General features: G+C 44.7%; 1 protein-coding gene across 1 annotated transcript in view; it reads left to right on the top strand.

The window, feature by feature from the left end:
* thsd7ba (thrombospondin, type I, domain containing 7Ba) overlaps positions 1–24,169 on the top strand; it is a 484,701-nt gene that overhangs the window by 333,639 nt on the left and 126,893 nt on the right. The window contains exons 15-16 of the mRNA XM_088352325.1: positions 7,540–7,806; positions 10,360–10,538. Of these exons, the coding sequence (XP_088208451.1) occupies positions 7,540–7,806; positions 10,360–10,538 (446 nt within the window). The remainder of the gene's footprint in view (positions 1–7,539; positions 7,807–10,359; positions 10,539–24,169) is intronic.

The raw sequence follows: 24,169 nt of genomic DNA, 5'->3' as shown, positions 1-24,169 counted from the left end.
TTTTAATCACTTCGGATTTTTCAGTTCATATATTCTTCGTGGTTTGCTGTCCCGCCACAGTTCTCAATGTTCTCAATGTCCAATTGCAGCAACGGAATTTCCATAGCTATTTTAAGGTTTTCATGTCGTTGTGCCGATCCAATGTGCTTTTCTGAAAGTTGGTATTGCGAAATGATTTATGCAATCCAGTTTTTTTGTCACGCTGGGTGCACGCATCACAGAACATGTAGCCTCCATTATCTTCCTCCTCATAGCGTAACCAGGAATATAATTGAGTCAATTTTGGCAGAAAAGTCCTTTTCTTGTTAGGAGTATTCTTTTGTTTATCTTTCGTCGAATGGTTCGCTTAAAAACACGTGTTTTCCTTGCCTTCGCGGTCTTCTGAAGAATTTCTCCGCCGTTTTTTCGTGCCGGAATTATTGCCGTTGTTACCACTTTCTGTATTATGTTTCGACTTATTACTGACACTCAAGAAATTACCAATTTTTTTGTTGATTTGCACCTGTTGCAACTGTTTTTACGGAGGCATACTTCTCTTTCACTTGACAACCACCAAAACAATGACGTCATCTCGAAGGAACGAGATTTCGTTTGCCGAGATCGGCGCAAGACCAAAACAACAATGGCGAATCTGCCTGACGAAGAACTTGGGTTCTAAAACTATTTGTGGTGTTTAGCGCGCTCTTCTGAACATTCCTTGAAAGCCTCTGAACTGTGCCTTGATTAATTCAAATATTGGACTGCAAATCATCTATCTAGACTAGAGCATGGGTTGCCAACATATTTGAAGGTGAGAGCTACATTTTTTAACCGATTAGCACGAAAGACCATCAGTTTGATATGTATGTTGTTGGGAATTAATTACCAAAATGTACCATTTACCAAATTGTTCGAATTAGTTATCCCCGTTTCTCAAGGGGAAAATGAACAGGAAAGTCGAAAATTGCACACGGGGGCAGATTTATTTTCCTAACAGAAGAACTAAGTTTATTTCATCGGAGACGGCTGAAGAAGCGACGTTAGAGTCTCTGGGAAGCCTTTTTCTGAAGTCCTTTAGCTTTCTCCTATTGGCCATCTTCTCCCCGAATAATGGTGTGCCGGCTCCTCCCATGGGCGTGCCAAGCAAGCCCAACGTGGGCTTCACAGTCTCATAGACGAGCGTCTTGATGTTTGGCTTCCTCAAAACAACACCGGGCCATTCTGCGTCAACAGCGTCTGTGTTTGCTGTTTATTTTATCAGCAGTATGTCCCATTCCTGTAAACAACCTCTTCCACCACTTATGCCTTCCCTGAACTTTCACTGCTCATTAAATAAAGGCACAGTCAGTAAATAACTATAGAATTTAACTCAAAAAATATAACTTTTATTCTCATCTCATCTCATTAGCTGCACCGCTTATCCTCAGTAGGGTCGCAGGGGTGCTGGAGCCCATCCCAGCAATCATCGGGCAGTGGGCAGGGGACACCCTGAACTGGTTGCCAGCCAATCGCAGGGCACGCAGGGACAGACAACTCACTCGCTCATTCACACTTAGGGACAATTTGGACCGGCCAATTCACCTGAAATGCATGTTTTTGGAATGTGGGAGGAAACCGGAGTGCCCGGAGGAAACCCACGCATGCACGGGGAGAACATACAAACTGCGCACACTGCTGCAAATTAACTTTATCACTTTTAATTACTTTTGAATTACTCCAATACCAAATATGCTAATAAAAGACAAAAGAAAGTAAATATGAATAAAATAATGACTCACAACACGTGGTAAGCTTTCTCTCCTGGCTTTGATCTCTTTGATCTCCGGCAAAACGAACATCAAAATGCGACAGAAACAAAATGAAAAAAAATCCAAACAGCTTGCCAACATCATTTATGCCGTTCTATAAGTCTGGAGCTGGATTTGAACCCACGCAGGAGGTTCCCATGACTTGAACTGTGCCGCACATGCGCTAACCACTGCGCCGCCGTGCTGCCCGTAACTTGTATTCAATCGTATAAAATCCTTTATAGTCAAATGTATAAATTCCTTCAATTTCTAAAATAACGTGTTATTACTCTGGAGTTACTATGTCGTTACTATGATGTTGGACGGTTGATCGGTCAGTTGGATACCTTAACCAATAGGGTGCCCATCCCTCTCCAGGCCATCAAATTACCAGGTTGTAATTATTACAGGTTACATAGGTTTAGTCAACCACTTAACTTCCTGTCAGTTAGAAATCTAATTTCCAAGAAAAACACAATTACAAATGATATATTTTTAGAAACAGGCAGCAGGCTACTTAGGGGTTCTTACGGGGCTACCCGGTGCCCACAGGAACCACGTTAGAGATTTCTTATTATTTTCTCTTTAATCAAAATATTTGTATTGCTTCGGACAATTCAACAGAAGTCGAGAAAGGCATATTTCTTATTTTCCTAACGTTTTTTGTCAGAAGTGTACTAAAACGGACAGCTTGGCTCAACAGTCATCTAACTTCTGTAAAGAAGTTGAATTGAGGTGATTGTGATATAAACTGAGCAGATGGTTGTTATAAAGGAAAAAGAAAGACCATTCTGTAATTTTCCATTTCATAAAAAAAATAGAATTGTCCTTCTCTATCAAGATTTTGAAAGTTACAACCTGCTGTCAAAACTAATTATCTCTGAGGACAGTTTTGAATCCAGGAGGTCTTTCGTTTTTAAGAGTTCAAAGTTTGGAAGATTTCTTCATGCTTCATGTTTCATTAACTTTGAGTTTTGAATTTAAATGCAGAAAAATAAATCAGTGGGTTATTTTGTATTGCCTTGTACCACAATATTTTACCTGCCACACTGCCCCAGGATTTTACATTGGGATGCTTGTTTTACATTCAAATTCAGATTCAGATCTACTTTATTGTCATTCTAGTACACGTGTATACAGAACGAAATGTCGATACATCTGACCCGCACAGTTTCCTCGAATGTACAGATATAAGTAAAATTTGTATTGTATTATGGCTACGTATAGTATTTTACCATAGTGCCGATAGTGCAAGAGGAGTAGCTAACCAGATGTGCAAAATGGGCATTCAGGTTAACAAGTCAGGTAAACAGTAACATTAACACTGTAACAATAACGCTGTAAGTACAATAGTGCAGAGAGCAAATGTGCAAGGAGTGGCAAGCTATAAAGAACTGCCAGTAGTGCAAAAAGTCAGATTAGCAGCCGTTAAGATTTAGGTTAACTATATGTTAGATTGACCATTTAACAGTCTAATGGCCAGGGGGACTAGACTACTGCGGAACCTGGTGGTCCTGCACCGCACACTGCAGTATCTCTTCCCAGAGGCTAGCAGAGTGAACAGTCCATGATGGGGGTGAGAGGGGTCCCCGGTAATGTTTTTAGCATGGGATAGGCAGTGCTTCTGGCCAATGTCCTGAATGGAGGGAAGTGTAGTCCCGATTATTTTCTCTGCTGTCCTCGTTATCCTCCTCACACTACCCCAGTCGGTAGCGCTGCAGCCTCCACACCACACAGAGATACAGCTGGTCAGGATACTCTCTATGGTGCCCCTGTAGAATGCGATGAGGGAGGGTGGGGGCAGGTGGGCTCTCCTCATCCTCCGCAGGAAGTACAGGCGCTGCTGTGCCCTCTTAACCAGTGATGCAGTGTTCACGGACCAGGTGAGTTTGTTTCTAATGTGCACCCCTAGGAACTTGATACTGCTGACAACCTCCACAGCCTTGTTGTTGATGCAAAGTGGGGCATGGTTGGGCTGGTTTTTCCTAAAGTCGACAATGATCTCTTTAGTTTTGTCAACATTCAGGACCAGGCATATACCGTAAATTCCGGACTATAAGGCGCACCTGATTATAAGCCGCTCCCAACGCATTACGGGAGGAGAACCGACTTTGTACATACACAAGCTGCACCGGTATATTAGCCGCATGCATCCACATTAAATAATGGATTTACTTCGATTGAATTCATTTTATTAACGGGGGGATTTTGTTTAAGTTTATTATTCTATAACCTTAAGCAATTATCCATTGTCTATTATCAGTCGATTCATGATAAATTTCAAAGCCAATAGGCCGAGATGCTTGCTCCGTGTCAAGGTCGTAACCAAAGCGCCAAGAATCTATGAGTGTGATTGCACCGTTTCCGGAGGTCCTGCAATTCCAGACCGATACTTAGAGTGAACAGAGCAAGCTACTTATCATTTGATGCAGACCCGGTGAAAGTAATCTAAGTAAAAAAAAGTGTATATTTCCAAAGGTAAGGGTGGGAAAAATATATATCCACTATTGTCTCCCGCGTTCACAAACACTCACCTTTACCCGTCCCCAGTTCCCATCAGCCCGCGTTTGCTCCGACCCTTCTTTCTTATTCGCCCGTGAAAATCAGCATGTGTCTCAAATAAATACCAATAAATACATTACAAAAATATACAATTGCAAATACATATTATACATGGTTACACATATTTACAAAGAAAGACGGTACACCGAAAGAGTTTTTAAAGCTTTAATAATAATAATATAACTTTCATCCCAAACCGTGCCTTTGAAAGGTACCAACATGCTACTATGAATACGCTAGCGACGCATCAAACGTTTCTGTTAAATAAGCTTAGCGTAATTGTTAAATTCACGGTATACCGTCCTCATCTTCCTCCCCACAACTATCGCTTTAAGAGGCGTCTTCTCGCCATCTGAAAGAACCTTGATCACAAAGACAGTTTTTGCATAAACTAAGAAGTTGAAGTTCTCGACTCAGGTGTTCCACCGGTCTAAATCACAAGTGGCCGCTAGAAAAATTACATAAATTGGCCGCTTCACTGGATAAGCCGCAGGGCTGAACATTTGGGAAAAAAGTAACGGCTTTTAGTCCGGAATTTACGGTAGTATGAGAAGGTACAATGAAAGAACAGTGTGTCCATAAGTATATAACTCTCCAAGTGGCAAGCAGTCGGAGGAAGCTCCTACCTACCCACCCACCTACTAACCTACCTACCAACATGCTGACCTACCAACCTCCTTACCAACCCTTCTAACCAACTACCAACCAACCTGTGCACCTACCTACTGAAAGGCCGACCTACTTACACACCTACCTACTAAACTACCGACCAACCTACCTTCCTACTGTGAAAGAACAGTGTGTCCAAAAGTATGTAACTCTCCAAGTGGCAAGCAGTCGGAGGAAGCTCCTACCTACCCACCCACCTACTTACCTACCTACCAACATGCTGACCTACCTACCTGCTTACCAACCCTTCTAACCAACTACCAACCAACCTGTGCACCTACCTACTGAAAGACCGACCTACCCAACTATCTACTAAACTACCGACCAACCTACCTTCCTACTGTGTCTAGAAAACCTAACAAGACCTGGCAGTCCCTCTAATTTTCCGTCCCAAACAGAGAAAAAACTAATCAGGGAAGACACCAAGAGGGATATTATCCCATTGGAGGACCTGCAGGGAGACACTGCTGACTTGGGGAAATCTGTGCATAAGAAAACTTTTAATCCGCCCTTTATGGAAGGAGTAGAAAGAAGGGAGCATTTTCTGAAATAATACAAAAAAAATGTCTGATAGACGTTTGCAAGAACCAGTTTGGAAGACACAAAAAACATAGGAACAAGGTGCTCTGGTCAGATGACAACAAAATGTTTTGGGCTGAATACAAAGCGTCATGTTTGGCATAAGAGTAACACTGCACATTGCCATGATTACACTGTCAAACATGGTGGTGGCAGTATCATGTTCTGGTGATGTTTTTTTTTTCTTCAGCAAGGGACTGGGAAGATGGTTAGAGATGATAGGAAGACAAATGGAGGCAAATAGAGGGTGATTTTGGCACAATACAACGTGTTGAATAAATTTGAAAAAATGAAAAGAAGTATGTAAACAGAAGACATGGCTTAGTGGAAATACACCCTCTGGTCTGGCGGCAACCAGATGAGGAGTACAAACATGATTGTGTCGTGCCTAAAATTAAGCATAGTGTTGGGAATGTCATGGTTTGGGGCTGCATGAGTGCAACTGGAATTGGGGGGTTGCATATCATCAAGGGAAAAAAACGTTGAAATACTGGAGCAGAGAATGACCAGAAACGGATTCGCAGGGCAATATTCCAGCCTGACACTGATGCCAAGTATACCGTAAATTCCGGACTATAGAGCGGACCTGATTATAAGTCGCACCCACCACATTTTAAGAGGAAAGATAATTTTGTACATACACAAGCCGCACCTGTAAATAAGCCGCATGAGCCCACATTTAAACATGAAAGACAAACACAAAATTAACCCAAACCCGACTTCAAGTCCCGCGATTGAAACTAAATTGCCTTCATTAAAGTCCACAGTACAAAAATCACAGCCTGCAAAATGAACGGAAAATGATACCGGTACTTAAGGTTTGATGCAGACCTGCAGAGTCCGGGTCCCGTTGAAAGTAATCCAAGGAAAAAAGTGTATATTTCCAAAGGTAAGGGTGGTAAAAATATATATCCACTATCGTCGGCCGCGTCCACAAACAAGTCTCGCCTTTACACCACTTCCCGTCACCCCGTGTTTGTTCCGCCCCTTCTTTTTCATTCGCCCGTGCAAAACATATCAGAATAAGTGTCTAAAATAAATACATTACAAACATATACAGTTGTAAATACATATTACCCATGGTACACATATTTACAAAGAAAGACGGTACACCGAGAGAGTTTTCAAAGCTTTAATAATAATATTAACTTTCATCCCAAACGGTGCCTGTGACAGGGAAGTTAATGGTAGCAACACGCTCGCAACACAGTCAACGGGTCTGGTAAAAAAACATACCGTACTTGTAAAAATTACGGTAAACCGACCTCATCTTCCTCCTTAGAACTGAAGCCATCAAAGTCGTCTTCCTCAGTGTCGGAAAGAAACTTTGTCATATAGACGTCGTCCCACGCTCCCGCAGCTTCACTCACAGCAGACCGGCTTTTCGGAACCCGTTGGTGATAGTGGATTTTTTTATGCTGCCTTACGCTGTCAGGATCCACTGGCACACTTGCACACAGACAAACACGCTGGCAACACACTCGCAACACAGTAAACGGGTCTGGTAAAAAAAACATACCATACCTGTAAAAATCACGGTAAACCGTCCGGACTGCTCGATTGCTTTTAGCTTGAAAGCTGCGTCATGTGCCTTTCTTTTTGCATTTTGCATGATGAGGGTATGTTTACGCTAATTTAAATTATGCACAAACCAAGAAGTTACAGTCTTCCTCGGCGCATATATTCCACCGGTCTAAATCTTACCTTTTGTACTCGAGCGCCGCTGGCGGCCGTTAGAAAAATGACATAAATTGGCCGCATCACTGAATAAGCCGCAGGGTTGAACGTCTGGGAAAAAAGTAGCGGCTTATAGTCCAGAATTTACGGTACTTTATAGTTGTAGAACGATTTATCGCCATCTCAACCTCCAATGCTTCTTATAAAGTGAATGATTTATGATCCGCTTCCACCTTTGTGAGGAAATAGGCCCATTCTAATGTAAGCTGTTATCTTTTTTGGTCAGGTCGCAGTAAAAAGAAAGAGCAGTGCCAGAACGAGACCTTGTACCCTCTGGAGGAGAACGAGCCTTGCCCCTGTGAAGACTTCCTGTCCCAACCCTTGGGGAACTGGTCCCATTGCGTACTCCATGAACCTTCTGTTCCTGGGTCGCTGCACAGTTGGACCAGCCACCAGGAAGTGAAGGAGTGCGGTCAAGGGTTTCGCTACAGAGCCGTGGCCTGCATCCATCGGCAAGGACGTCTGATCGAGCCGACACTGTGTACGGATACCGGTAAGGGTCAGGAAACGAATTCCCGAAATTGTAAAAAAACAAAAACACTTACTCTTCCTTTTGTTTCTTTTTTTCTCAGCTTTTCACTACTTTTTCATTTTGGTATTTTTTTTCTTTTTTGTTCTATTCCCCCCTTCCTTTAAGTCATTCTGTGCATCATTTTACATAATATTTGTTCATGTTGGGATGAAAAGAGCAAAAACAACCCGAAGAGCCGTTTAGGACCCAAAAGAGCCGGTTCCTTTTAGTGAGCCGAGCCGAAGAAGCCGGTTCTCGAAAAACTCTACTGACTTTACTCAACTTCGTTCTACTTCGACCTTGACTTCCAAATACCGCATTTAGGACACAACGTCAGGGGAACCCGTGTATTTCCACCTTCATAGACTGTAATTTTGACTTGAGTCGCTTCTTAATTAGTAATTTTGAGCCCTCATTTTTGTGCGCTGGCTAGATTTTCTTGCGCGCTGAGAATGTGCGAGCAGTGCGCAATTGCACTGATCAAAAATGACTTATTCGGTCTAAATGGAACAATATGCTACTTGGATCATGTTGTTTGAAACCAGTGGTGTCAAAAGTGTAACCCAAGGGCAAGATCAGGCCCAACAAATGTTTTAACCCGGCCCAAGAGTTGTCACTGAGAGAAGCACATGAGAAAAAAAGGGCTGCGGTTTAAAATATGTTGACCTGATGTTACCGTAGATAGGCGCCGCTTATAAAGCAAGTGGAGTTGTATGCCTTTTTTTCCTCTCCTTTTTTTCCTCACTAGATATTTTACTCGTTCTCTCTCTTTCTCACATTTGACTCTTCTTTTCTTTATCTGGTCTTTCTCTTTCTCCACTTCTCTCTTTCTGTCTTATTCTTTATTTATCTCCCTATCTCTCTTCTTTATTTTGTTCTCTCTGTCTCTGTCTTTCTTCTTCACCTGTGTTTCTCTGTTTATTTCTCTCATTCTCTGTTTCATACTGTCTCTCTCTGTTTTTTTTCCTCTCTTTCTTATTCTCTTTCTTTGTCCCTATTTTTCTTTGATTCTCTTTCTATTTCTCTCTTTCTCCTATTTCTTTCTTTTTTTCATTACCGTATTTTCCGCACTATAAGGCGCACCGGGTTATAGGGCGCACCCCGAAAAAATAGGTTTTGGTCCTATTTTTGACATACATAAGACGCACCGGATTATAATGCGCTACAATGGGAACGTCGACAAAACAGTCAGATGGTTCAGTCCAACTTATTACCCCCTTAACATTCCCAAAGCTTGCAAAGAAGCAAATACGTGTCGTAGACACGTGCGGATGCGGTGTCCGTACGATGTCACTCAAATGCATCGTTCCATCATTCGGAAGGTTAAAGTCTTGGGATTCAAGAAATGCCAACCATTCCTTAGTTTCTATTTTCTTTTTCGCTCGCAACTTTACTGTGCATATGACAATAAACACTTGGAATTTAGTTTAATTTAAAAATAGACACTCCAGTCCATCCATTATCTGCACCGCTTATCACAGAAACATCGAGTTCAGTCTGAAACAAGATACAGGGACAATATAAAACCCGGAGTAGCTCACCAAAGTTGTTGTGTTCATAATAATGTGCAGCCAATGTCCTCTTATATCCGTGAGTGTAGTAAATCCAGGAGAATAAAATATTTACAAATACAGAATAGAAAAAAATGCTTTCTGTATGCCGTCAGCCACGTGCTATACACATTCATCTTTTTCGGCCAATTGCAGGCTTTGTTTCGCCGTTTAAGCCAATGCCAGCCTGTAAATGATAAAAAGGATCCGCCTCTTGACCTCCGAATAACTTTAGCCAATAGTGATCGATTCAACTGATGATTGACACGTCTTTTTCGGCCAATTGCAGCCTTTGTTTCGCCGTTCAAGCCAATGCCAGCCTGTAAATGATAAAAAGGATCCGCCCCTTGACCTCCGAATAACTTTAGCCAATAGTGATCGATTCAAATGATGATCGACACATTGGTTAGCCAATGAAATGCCGGTAAATAAATCCCAGCATACACCGCGTACTACTTGGCGCTCGGGGAAAAATCTCGTCGGCGGCTGCAAGTTAGTTGGAAAACTTTGCAATTTTAAAATTGATCCATAAATAAGGCGCACTGTATTATAAGGCGCATGGTCAGCTTCTGAAAAAAATAAAGGCTTTTAGGTGCGCCTTATAGTGCGGAAAATACGGTACTTACTGTTATCGAGTTCGCTCTTACTATCCCACGTCTTAAAATGCATAGTAAACATACTTTGTATGGCAAAAACATACAGGTTGACAGGTATGGTTGAAGAAGAAAAACATGCAGGACCCGCGGCCCCCCAGGTCCAAAATCCCCACCTCTGATCTTTAGTAAGCCTAAGTTGTAAAAATATAGAGAAAGTTTCACTTTCCAAGCTCTGAAACTTGTGCGGAAAAACCCTCATTAGCCTGATAATGACTTCTTGGCCACGGCGAGAAAGTGTGGCAGAGCACAGGCCAAACGATGGAAATTATTCATGTGACCCGTAATGAAGCCCTCACCCAAATCTGACCTTCTTCTCCATGCATCTGCAGGCTACGTTGTGGAGGATTGCCACGTCCCGTGCCCCCTGGACTGCAAGCTCAGCGATTGGTCGGCTTGGTCGGCCTGCAGTTCCTCGTGCGGCGGGGGGCTGAGGGTCCGGTCCAAGTGGCTGAGGGAGAAAGCTTTCAACGGGGGGCGACCTTGCCCCAAACTGGATCTGAAGAACCAGGTAAGATGAACACCGCCGCGCACAAAACACCCTGGAAATAACACGTCGCTCACCCCGAAGGAGTTCGGAGTCTTTATTTTAGTGTCAGTCCTGTTGGGAATTGAATATCAAAATGTACCGTTGACCAAATTGTTCGTTTCTTGAGGGATAATATGAACAGGAAGCCGACATTTCCACACGGGGGCAGATTTTTTTTTCCCTAAAAATTTAAGTAAGTGTACTCCATCCAAAACGGACGAATTAGTGACGGTTTAGTCTTTGGGAAGCCTTTTTCTCAAGTCCTTTAGCTTTCTCCTATTGGCCATCTTCTCCACGCATAATGGCGTGCCGACTCCTCCCATGGACGTGCCAAGGAAGCCCCCTGGGCTTCACCATCTCGTCAAAGAGCGTCCCGATGTCTGGGATACTCAAAAAAACAACGAGTGTTTCTACGTCATCAGAGCGTTTCTGCGTCAACAGCGTCTGGATGTACTGATTATCTTATCAGCCGTACGTCCCATTCCTGCCGTTCCTGTAAACAGCATTTTCCACCAGGGTCAATGTTAAAAAGGTAAACACTATTATTTCCCTGGATGTTCGTTTATGTTGTGAGAAGCTACGTTGGTCGAATAAAGCTAAAAGATAAAACTGAGAAATTCCCTCGAAGTTTTATTTACAGAATATTCTGGGCACACATGAGCTACACAGCAATGGCTGTGGAGGTTAAAGACTAAGATGGCAGACAAAATGAAACCTAAGTGTCACGAAACAGGGCAGGAAGTCGGATCTCATATGCGTAGACGATCTGTCACTTTAATTGGGAAAGAAAAAGTTGTCCAACACACAACCGGACCAAAAATAAAACAAAGCAGATTCAAAGGCAGGCAAAATTACAATCTAGGCATTACTCAGATCAAACAGGCATGAACAGGTTTTCCACAAGGTTAAGCAATGGTCTGGCAACGGGCAGTCCCAAAAGGAGCGTTTAAGTACTCCAAGAGCAATCAGTCCAATGCGTCTCAGCCGGTGGCAAGGGGCGGGGCCAGCTGGGCGCCATGACAACCGTGCAGGACATGACACTAAGGAAATCGGAACTTTTAGTACTTCACTCCACACCGAGGATTTTTTTTTGCCATAAAACATTAACATCAATGTCGTGGGAAAATCAATATTGTCCCTTTATACTCTTTTAGTGAGTGGCAACGAAGAGCAATCAGTCCAATGCGTCTCAGCCGGTGGCAAGGGGCGGGGCCAGCTGGGTGCCATGACAACCGTGCAGGACATGACACTAAGGAAATCGGAACTTTTAGTTCTTCACTCCACACCGAGGATTTTTTTTTGCTATAAAACATAAAGATCAATGTCGAGGGAAAATCAATATTGTCCCTTTATACTCTTTTAGTGAGTGGCAACGAAGAGCAATCAGTCCAATGCGTCTCAGCCGGTGGCAAGGGGCTGGGCCAGCTGGGCGCCATGACAACCGTGCAGGACATGACACAAAGGAAATCGGAACTTTTAGTACTTCACTCCACACCGAGGATTGTTTTTGCCATAAAACATAAAGATCAATGTCGAGGGAAAATCAATATTGTCCCTTTATACTCTTTTAGTGAGTGGCAATGAAGAGCAATCAGTCCAATGCGTCTCAGCCGGTGTCAAGGGGCGGGGCCAGCTGGGCGCCATGACAACCGTGCAGGACATGACACTAAGGAAATCGGAACTTTTAGTACTTCACTCCACACCGAGGATGTTTTTGCCATAAAACATAAAGATCAATGTCGAGGGAAAATCAATATCGCCCCTTTATACTCTTTTAGTGAGTGGCAATGAAGAGCAATCAGTCCAATGCGTCTCAGCCGGTGTCAAGGGGCGGGGCCTGCTGGGCGCCATGACAACCGTGCAGGACATGACACTAAGGAAATCGGAACTTTTAGTACTTCACTCCACACCGAGGATTGTTTTTGCCATAAAACATAAAGATCAATGTCGAGGGAAAATCAATATCGTCCCTTTATACTAGTGAGTGGCAATGAGATAGATGGCCGCCACATTCTACAGGGTTTGTACGGGTGCTTGAAATCCTTCAAATGGTTGAATTCTAACCTGGAGTTTACAAAGTTTCTAAAGTGCTTGCATTTTAGGCGAAGTTCTATTAGTTTCACAGTAATAGAGTGCCATGTACTGGTTAAATTATAAACACTGTCCCTTTAATCAACACTGAATATCATAATAGGTTTTGTGTGTTTACATAGCCTTTCAAAACTCAAATAATAAGATTAAAAGGGCAGTTGACTGCATGTAGATGGAATCACTGTAAATGTTTAAAGCGCGTACCATAATCAGTCACACGTATTGTCCGTATTGTTCAAACCGTTATTTTAAAGTAGGCATTTTAAATTTAACGGGGACGTGGCAACAATAGTTAACCCTCCACTTATGCGCAATTTTCTGTACTTTACTTTTATCGAATGCAAATGAGAGCAATCTGCTGGTACAGTACACTCGTGTTCACCCCCATTACACGTGTCGTTTGCACGGCTCCACCGGCATTAAAAATATACTCAGTTATTCCGAGGTAAGCGCCGATCTTGTGTACTGTAAGAAAATCGGTGGCGTGGTCTGCAAACTACAACCCGCGGAGCAGATCAGGCCCGCCGACGGATTGAATCTGGCCCGTGAGACAACAAATATAATAGCCTCATGTTGACATGGAACAGAACAAGGACTCGGATCCAATAGCGTCAGTTAAAGGATTTATTGTGACAAGATTCGGTGGAGCAGGCTTGGGACGTCGAGCCTTGGCAGTGGAAAGCCTCTTGGGACGATATGGCAACTCCGTGGTGAAAACGCGTGGCGAAACGTAGCAGGTAAGTCGGTGGCCGGGACGGAAGAGTAGATCGAAAACTTTTAACAGACAAGGGTCAGGCAACGAGAATCAGACTTGGAATATACATGGGCTTGTGGTACCTTGAATGTTGGAGGTTCACTCAGGAAATGAGGAAGACACTCGAACGTCCATCTCTGGACGCTGACAGCTTATGTAGTAGACTTCCACCAATCAAGAGATCGCGTTCCAGCACACCAGCTGATTACCTCAGGTGACTCCGGTTAGGTAATCACGACAGAACCCCCCCCTCAAGGGACGGCTCCAGAAGTCCCCCAGGGAAAAATAAAAATAAATCCAAACACGTCACATGGCAACACCGGTAATCCAAGGGAAAAAAAAAATCACAGGCCAGTTACAAATAATTCCCCAAAACCCAAAATACATCACCAATAATCCAAAAATCGAGGGCCCAGAGGTCTTCTGATGAACCCTCAGAATTCTTCCGAGTGGATAGAGGCCCCTTCGTCCGCATCTGAAGGGGTGGTAGCGGGTGGGTCTGCCGGTGGAAGAGCAGCAGCGTCGGACCTCCGACGACGACCACGGCGTGGTGCTGGTTGGTCAGGATGCAGTTGATGGAATTCTGCCACAAGAGATCGGTCCAGGATCTGCCTGCTGGGAATCCATGATCTCTCCTCCGGACCATATCCCTCCCAATCGACCAAGTACTGGAAGCCCCGACCCCTGCGTCGGGAGCGGAGCAGGCGGCGCACTGTATAGATAGGCTCCCCGTCCAAGGAGCGTGGAGCTGGGGGAGGAGGTGGAATGGGTGCCAACGGACTCTGGCTGACGGGCTTGATTCGGGAAACATGAAACGTGGGGTGCACTCTCATAGATCTTGGTAGACGGAGACGGACTGCTGAGGAGTTGATAATTTTTACTATAGGAAACGGGCCAAGATACCGAGGAGCCAGTTTCCTCGACTCAACCTTCAGTGGAAGATCAGCTGATGCGAGCCACACCTTCTGGCCCACCTGGTACTTCGGAGCAGGACTCCTCCGTCGGTTAGCCCCAACGGCATGAGTCTTGCTTGCCCGAAGGAGTGTGGCCCGAGCACGAGCCCAAGTTCGCCGACAGCGACGTGCATTCGCCGTAGCTGACGGGCAGTTTACTTCCTCTTCTTGACTAGGGAACATAGGGGGTTGGTACCCATACACACACTGGAAGGGGGACATTCCAGTGGATGAGCTAACCAAGGAATTGTGAGCATATTCCACCCATGCCAATTGCCGAGCCCAGGACAACGGTTCACTAGAGACCATGCAGCGAAGTGCCGTTTCCAAATCTTGGTTCACTCGTTCAGACTGACCATTGGATTGAGGGTGGAACCCTGATGAGAGGCTGACAGAGGCACCCAACAGACGACAGAACTCCTTCCAAAACGCGGATGAGAACTGGGGACCACGGTCAGAAACAATGTCCAGAGGGATGCCATGGAGGCGGAACACATGCTGCTGGACTATCAATGCAGTTTCCTTGGCGGAGGGGAGCTTCGGTAGTGCCACGAAATGGACCATCTTACTGAACCGGTCCACGATAGTTAGTACAGTCGTCATCCCCTCGGATACTGGCAACCCCGTCACAAAGTCCAAGGAGATGTGGGACCATGGGCGGCGGGGAACCGGAAGTGGATGTAACAGACCGGCCGGACGTTGGTGGGATGTTTTGTTCTGGGCGCACACTTGACAGGCGGAGACGTATTCCCTAACGTCCTTGGCCATGGTAGGCCACCAGAAGCGTCGGGACAAGAAACTGTGAGTCCGAGCCGACCCCGGATGGCAAGAAAAGTGAGAATTGTGCCCCCATTGGAGGACCTCGGACCGTAAGGGTTCGGAGACGAATAGTCGACCCTCGGGACAGGAGCTGGGACCCGCCTGATCGGGTATCGCCTCTCTGACTCGGGACTCGATATCCCAGGAGACTGCTGCCACCATACAGGAAGCTGGAAGGACCGTTGCGGGACCCTGAGGTGTGTCATTGGAACTCTGGAATTGTCGGGACAGCGCGTCGGGTTTCACATTCCGAGATCCGGGTCTGTAGGACAGAGTGAAGTTAAAGCGGGTGAAAAACAGGGCCCAACGTGACTGGCGAGGATTGAGCCGCTTGGCCGATCTAATATATTCTAAGTTCTTGTGGTCAGTCCAAACTATGAACGGCACCGTTACCCCCTCCAACCAATGCCGCCATTCCTCCAGGGCTAGCTTGACGGCCAACAACTCACGATCCCCCACGTCGTAGTTGCGTTCGGCCGGGGACAACCGCCGGGAAAAGAAGGCGCACGGGTGCATTTTCTGGTCCTTGTCCGACCGCTGGGACAGGACAGCACCCACTCCCACATCTGAGGCGTCCACCTCCACTACCAGTTGGCGTGCAGGGTCCGGTACCTGGAGTATGGGGGCCGTAGAGAAATGGGTTTTTAGACGGTTGAAAGCTGCATTAGCCTCGGAAGACCACCGAAATGGCTCTCTAGGACTGGTAAGAAGCGTGAGGGGAGCTGCCACCGAACTGTAGTTCCTGATGAACCTCCGGTAGAAATTGGCAAAACCAAGGAATTGTTGGAGTTTTTTCCGAGACTCAGGGACAGGCCAAGAGGTGACTGCTGATACCTTGGCAGGATCCATCTGAAGGGTCCCCTCCGCCACGATGTAGCCCAGGAACGAGACTGTCTTGGCGTGAAACTCGCACTTCTCTGCCTTAACAAATAAAGAGTTCTCTAGGAGACGACGGAGAACCAGCTGGACATGTTTTCGGTGTTCATCGAGGGACTTTGAGAAAATCAAGATATCGTCCAGATACACAAAAACAAAACGATTAAGCACATCTCGTAAAATGTCATTTACCAAAGATTGGAAAACAGCTGGAGCATTGGTTAATCCGAACGGCATTACCAGATACTCGTAGTGACCGTTGGGTGTGTTGAATGCCGTCTTCCATTCATCACCCTCCCGGATTCGGACTAAGTGGTAGGCGTTGCGCAGATCAAGTTTAGTGAAGACCGTGGCCCCCTGTAGAAGCTCAAATGCAGAGGCAAGCAGAGGCAAGGGATAGCGATTTTTAACCGTGATTTCATTAAGGCCCCGATAATCTATACAGGGCCGGAGTGACCCGTCCTTTTTTCCCACAAAGAAGAACCCCGCCCCAGCAGGAGAAGAGGAGGGTCGAATGATACCAGCCGCCAAGGCATCGGAAATGTACTCCTCCATGGCCTTCCTCTCGGGAATGGACAAGGAGTAGAGGCGGCCCCGAGGAGGAGCAGACCCCGGCAGGAGATCAATTGCGCAGTCATAAGGTCTATGAGGGGGCAAGGAAGAGGCCTTAGCTTTACTGAAGACCTCCCGTAGGTGGTGGTAACAGGCTGGGACCTTGGACAGATTGGGTGGAGCCCTCGTGGAAACAGGATGATTTGGGTAAGGAGCGGCTTGCAGACAGGTTTGGTGACAGTCCATGCCCCATTCAAGTATCGACCCAGTGCGCCAGTCGAAATGGGGGTTGTGTTGCACCAACCAAGGATGACCCAGGACAAGGGGTTGGTTAGGGGAGTGAAGTAAGTGAAATCGGATCTTCTCTCTGTGATTTCCAGACAACTGTAGTTCAATGGGTTCCGTTATTTGAGATACGGTGCCTAATAGGTGGCCATCCAAAGCCCGAGCTGATACCGGGTTAGGAAGGGTTTCAACAGGTATCCCCATCTTGTGTGCGAGTGACAAATCCAGGATATTTGTTTCGGCGCCAGAATCGATGAGGGCATGGAAGGGTTGAGATGTACCGGAAATAATGAGATTTGCCCGGAGAACAGGTCTATCAGTCTTGGGGGACGATAATAAAGCTGAGCTCAATCGGATGTCCCCTATATCCGACGAGCGTTTGCTTTTAACGGGCAATTGACCACCCTATGTCCCTGGCCGCCGCAGTAATAACATAGCCGTTCGGTACGCCTTCGCTGGCGTTCTTCGACGGAGAGAAAGGTGCGGTCCACCTCCATCATCTCATGAGGTGCGGTAGAATTGGTTGGGGGGTTCGGTATCTTACTAATGTCTTGACTTTGCCGGGTGATGGGTTGTCTGGGATCTTCTCTCTCTCTGCGTCTTGCCTGAACCCTACGGTCGATCCGGGCGGTCAGTTCGATAGCATTGTCAAGAGTTACCGGAGGAGCGTGGGAAACCAATTCGTCTTTGATATAACCGGACAAGCTATGGAGGTAGGCGTCGACCAGCGCCTCTTCGTTCCAGTGACTCTGGGCTGCTAGTGTGCGAAAGTCAATGGCATAGTCGGCAATGGAGCGTCTCCCCTGGCGAATGTTCAAGATTGAACGAGCAGCATCGACTGATGAGGCTCCAGAATCAAAAACTTTAATCATTTCCTGGCTAAGCAAATTAAAAGAGGTGCATGCTGTCGCCCCTCGTTCGTATTCTGCCGTTCCCCAAAGGCGGGCTCTGCCAGTCAGATGATTTATCACAAAAGCCACCTTCGCCTTTTCGTTCACAAAGGCTCGCGGTTGTAGATCAAAAATTAGTCGGCAATTTATAAGAAAGGGGCGGATCTGGGCGGGCTCTCCACTGAATCTCTCTGGCGAACCTACTCGTGGTTCAACACTGCCGACCTGATCAGAAAGGGGCGGAACTGGATCTCGTGCTCGTGTTGCCGGGGAAGCTTCGCACTGTTCAAAAAAATCTTGGTGACGTTGTACTTGCCGGACTAGTGTGGATACGTCGTGGACGATTTGTTGTATTGCGCCTTCGGTGTGTTGTAGGCGCTGTAGCGCGGATTCCTGTTCGGCATTTCCGCATCTCTCAGAGGTGGGACGAACTGTCGCTGGATCCATGCTTTGGTTCGAGTGTTCTGACATGGAACAGAACAAGGACTCGGATCCAATAGCGTCAGTTAAAGGATTTATTGTGACAAGATTCGGTGGAGCAGGCTTGGGACGTCGAGCCTTGGCAGTGGAAAGCCTCTTGGGACGATATGGCAACTCCGTGGTGAAAACGCGTGGCGAAACGTAGCAGGTAAGTCGGTGGCCGGGACGGAAGAGTAGATCGAAAACTTTTAACAGACAAGGGTCAGGCAACGAGAATCAGACTTGGAATATACATGGGCTTGTGGTACCTTGAATGTTGGAGGTTCACTCAGGAAATGAGGAAGACACTCGAACGTCCATCTCTGGACGCTGACAGCTTATGTAGTAGACTTCCACCAATCAAGAGATCGCGTTCCAGCACACCAGCTGATTACCTCAGGTGACTCCGGTTAGGTAATCACGACACATGTCAAAAAGAACCTGCAGTTTTAAATATGTCCACTGGATGTCAGTGTCAGTCCCAAAGCTGTGTTTATTGACGATTATTTATCAACCAGAGAATATTGTGTAAATTCTAACTATAACCTTATCCTCCTTGTTTTATAACCTTATCTTCTCTGTTTCTTCTTGGCTTTTTTACCTCACTGTGAGTGTGTGAAACTGGAGTGTCATGCCCAATTTCGTTGTCACAATATGTTAACCTTTTTGTAACAATGACAATAAAGGTATATTCTATTCTATTCTATTTGAGGATGTTGTTTGACCTAAAATGGAAATCAGAGAGGCGCTGTTTAACGCAATACGATTGCACTCACCTCGTTAAAAAAAATACGATTGAAGGATCCCTTGACCGCTTGGATCGTGGTATGTCATGGGCAAGTGCAGCCTGGTGGTGCCCATCCCTCCCCAGGCCGGTTTATTGGGCTAGGGGTGGTTTGCTCCCCTACATGAAACGGATAGTTTTGGTTCTCATATTTATCAGTAGCAGGAGAAGCTTCCTGATCAAACTTGGATACAGCACCTTTATCATCTGGTCACCGTTCTTTCCTCTTCTAAGATGAGGCGGACAGCAATATTGGCATGTAGAGGCGTGTGCCATTACCAGGGTTGGGTAGGGTTACTTTAACTGGATGACTTTCGATTACTTTTGGATTACTCCAATACCACATATGCTAATAAAAGACAAAAAAACTAAATATGAATACAATTATTTATTAATAATAAAATGATGACTCACAACACGTGGTAAGCTTTCTCTCCTGGCTTTGATCTCATATCTCCGGCAAAACGAACATAAAATGCGACAGAAACAAAAAAAAAAAAAATCAAAACAGCTTGCCAACATCATTTTTGCCGTTCCATGTATTCCGTTACTCCCCAAGCCTGCACATAATTTAGTAATTTATTCATATTTAGTTTATTTTGTCTTTTATTAGCATATTTGGTATTGGAGTAATTCAAAAGTAATTGAAAATAATCCAGTTAAAGTAACCCTACCCAACCCTAGACACAACACACTTCTGTTCAACAGCAGGGCCCGACAGCTTTCACTGGTTTACCCCTGCTGCATCATACAGGTGCCCTGCCCGTTTAATATTACCATCTCTTGAAGTCAAGTCAAGTCAAGTCATTTTTATTTGTGACGCCCTTAATCACAAATAGTCTCAAAGGGCTGCACAGGTTATGACACAGACTATTTTTCAGACTATTATTACATCATCCCTGATCTGAAACCAACAAACAAAGAGCCAAACACAGCTGTTGCATTTTGGAAAAAAATAAATAAATAAAAAGACATAAAAAAGAACATTAAAAAACTTAAACAACGTAAAAATTCGTCTGTGGCACTGAATAAGTTAAGGTGCCCATAATGTATTGTATTTCAATACGTGGACTGAGCAATTAGGGAAAAAACACTGTACCGTGTGTACAGTAAGATCAAACATCTAGTTGGATCCGGCCATCTCTGTCTGTCCCTCACCCCCTCATACCCCCCCCCCCCAAGAGGAAAACAAATGCAACGTGTTGTAAGTCATCATTTTATTCATATTTAGTTTATTTTGTCTTTTATTAGCATATTTGCTATTGGAGTCATCCAAAAGTCATTGAAAGTAATCAAGTTAAAGTAACCCTACCCAACCCTGGATATCAGGATTACTATTTGTGAATAAAGTTTATTGAGTTTGATAATTTTAGGTACTTTTTATGACCTATTCTTTAAGATGTTATCATAGTATCATATTTATGAGGTGATGGCTGGATGGATAGATGGATGGATGGACACATAGACACACACCCACACAAAATAAACAGGCAAACAAAAAATGTTGAATTTGATATATTAAAAAAAGATACACCTTTGAAAAGTAGCCCCTTGGTGTTTTTGCAAAAGTTTAACATTCTTAGCTCCTTCCTATAATAGATATGTAATCTAACAGCGAAGTTCCCGAATTCAGGTGAACATTTTCGGATAAAAGGCAGAAAGGCATCCTCTTCCGTGGTAAAAAGTGGCCGAAAAAAAGCAATCCAACCATTTTATCAACCGCATCAAGCTTTCTTAGTCCACTTTCATTCCAAATGAAATGACTTGCCTCTTCTTTACCTTTTACACATACCACATTGAATGGATGCACAGGATATTAATCAATAGAAAGGATACCAGTTTTTTATTTTGAAAATGATTGTGCACTATTGTTGTTGTTTTTTTTTTTTTGACCATTCTAAACATGTTACTGTGCTTCCATTTTGAACGGATCTGCTTTTGTAACCGATATAGCTAATAAAGAGAAATGGCTCAGGAGAGGACCTTCAGAACAAGTTGGAATCTCTTACCTCTCTTCCTGCTATCCTAGGAAGTTCAAAATCCAGTAATGTCTTCTCTTCTTATTTCAATTGCCTATTAAAGTTCTAACTTTTGAATGATTGAACATGTTTTGTAGGGAGAAATGAAGCAAAAAACAGTGAAAAGTTTGTATTTGTAAAAATATGTATTAGTATATTTTGGGTGTTTGAAAAACTAGATTGGAATAATTTGTATCTTTGTAAATGTAAGCGGTCTAAATGTTCCTTGTATATTATATTCTATACTCTTATATCCAATGTATACTTTTATACTCTTCTTATATATTTATACATTTATATTTACATAGTACTCAAGAAGTGTGTGGTTTAACGATTTCATTTGGTGTTTATGGTCAAAAGATGGCTTTTCCTCCCACATTCCATTCTTCTTATACGGTTTCAGTTTTGGGAGAGTTTGACTCCCACATTTCAAGTGCATGTATTCTCACAGAGACGCATTGTGTTTACAAAGTTTTACTAACCCTATTGCTCATGTATTATACTCGCACGCCATCGAGCGACCAACATTATACATTGCATTGCAATATGTGATTCCTTTTCAAACCAGAGTACTCTTACGTGCACGTGGTTTATTCTATCCTCCAATCAGAATCCATGGAGCGGTATAAAAGGGTGCTCATGCTTCAGACTGTGGAATTCATTAGATGTCAATCTAAAAGTACTGTTGCCTCGTCTGTTGTGCTTGATTTTCTTTAACAAATAAGTTTGTAACTCAAAATCTCCGACAATAAACAAATGGACAATGAAACATGACGTGTTGAGGTAAATGCAAACAAGAAAAAAATGGAGTCGCTTATGTTTATTTTTTTCTTTATTTATTGCCGAGGTATCGGATTTACAACTCCTATCTGCAAATGCAATAATCAAATGCATCGGAAACAATTTTCGCTCCCTTGAGCAAATGTTTCAAACCAATGCAGTCTTTCCACTCCTGTTATGAATGATCGGTGAATCCTTTTTCATGTAATGTCGCTGTCACATGAAATCATCTTGAGGGATTTCGAATTTTACGGCACATCTTTACCTCTCTTCGGTTTCTGCCCATCTGTTCTTCCCGAAAAGCCGAACTGCCGCCCTTGGGCATATTCGTTTGCCAATAACTGTTCTACAGGCAGGTGCTAAGTTGCCGTTTTGAACCGTCCCGATCTTCCTCGATCGGGTTTTAAAAGGGCAAACTTGATTTATGAATTGCGCCGTTACGCTCGGACAGTCGTGAAAGGACGCCGTAGCTCGGTATAGAGACGAGGCCCGGTTCGCAAGAGATTTGTGTACAGATGGTTAAGTACCCGCTAACAAGGTCTTTACGGCCTCGATTGTTATGCCCTGAAATAACCCCGGTCACCAAAAGCGGGGCCAGTATCTGCCAAGGCCCTCATAGATTTATCCCAGGGTTATAGCAGACCTTGGTAATGTTAACAAATGGACCTCGTAAAGAGAGTTACATCTGTCACAGTTGGGACTAAATAGCTAATATACTACGAGCTGGCCTTTGGCTTCGTAAACTAGTCCATTTTCCCTGCTGTTGTAATTTATATGGTGTTAAATTGCATCATCTGAAATGCCGCGGCGCAGTGGTTAGCGCATGTGCGGCACAGTTCATGTCATGGGAACCTCCTGCGTGGGTTCAAATCCAGCTGCAGACTTCCTGTGCGGAGTTTGTATGTTCTCCCCGTGCTCGCGTGGGTTTCCTCCGGGCACTCCGGTTTCCTCCCACATTCCAAAAACATGCATTTCAGGTGAATTGGATGGTCCAAATTGTCCCTAGGTGTAAATGAGCGAGTGGGTTGTCTGTCCCTGTGTGCCCTGCGATTGGCTGGCAACCAGTTCAGGGTGTCCCCTGCCCACTGCCCGATGATTGCTGGGATGGGCTCCAGCACCCCTGCGACCCTACTGAGGATAAGCGGTGCAGCTAATGAGATGAGATGAGAATAAAATTTATATTTATTGAGTTAAATTCTATAGTTATTTACTGACTGTGCCTTTATTTAATGAGCAGTGAAAGTTCAGGGAAGGCATAAGTGGTGGAAGAGGTTGTTTACAGGAACGGGACATACTGCTGATAAAATAAACATCAAACACAGACGCTGTTGACGCAGAATGGCCCGGTGTTGTTTTGAGGAAGCCAAACATCAAGACGCTCGTCTATGAGACTGTGAAGCCCACGTTGGGCTTGCTTGGCACGCCCATGGGAGGAGCCGGCACACCATTATGCGGGGAGAAGATGGCCAATAGGAGAAAGCTAAAGGACTTCAGAAAAAGGCTTCCCAGAGACTCTAACGTCGCTCCTTCAGCCGTCTCCGATGAAATAAACTTAGTTTTTCTAATAGGAAAATAAATCTGCCCGCGTGTGTCCTGTTCATTTTCCCTTCGAGAAACAAGCATAAATTGTTGGGTGCGGAGTTTGTATGTTCTCCCCGTGCTCGCGTGGGTTTCCTCCGGGCACTCCGGTTTCCTCCCACATTCCAAAAACATGCATTTCAGGTGAATTGGTCGTTCCAAATTGTCCCTAGGTGTAAATGAGCGAGTGGGTTGTCTGTCCCCGTGTGCCCTGCGATTGGCTGGCAACCAGTTCAGGGTGTCCCCTGCCCACTGCCCGATGATTGCTGGGATGGGCTCCAGCACCCCCGCGACCCTACTGAGGATAAGCGGTGTAGCTAATGAGATGAGATGAGATGTAACAATGCATTAAATGAAATGATGATGAAGAGAAAAATGTATCATTATCCTGAATTTGTCTCAAGCTAGAAACGGAGACAGGACCCAGTAGCGTTTGTTTACTCCAGGAAATTCGTCAATTTGTAACTTGTTACTCCCAACATTTGTGATATTTAGAAAACCTAAATGTCTTTCCTTCTCCTCACCTTCTCACATTTATGTCAAGTGAACCCTGGACCAACTCCGTCCAAATTCTTAGCAGCAGATGGTCTCCCTCCATCAGGACTAAATCAGACAAGCTTGGCAGAGATGAAAATTTACACTACAGAGCTTTTCATTGTATGGTGCAATGCTCCACTGAGCAAAAGTGATGGGGAGAGACTTCAATGTGTCACCTCCACATTTACTGTTCTGACACGTTGGCGAGCGGTGCAGGTCAGAGGAAAGAATCCACGT

Source organism: Urocampus carinirostris, chromosome 14 (assembly GCF_059441175.1).
Source record: "Urocampus carinirostris isolate Australia breed hairy pipefish chromosome 14, RoL_Ucar_1.0, whole genome shotgun sequence".
Taxonomy (NCBI): Eukaryota; Metazoa; Chordata; class Actinopteri; order Syngnathiformes; family Syngnathidae; genus Urocampus; species Urocampus carinirostris.
This window is presented reverse-complemented; position numbering and strand designations above follow the sequence as displayed.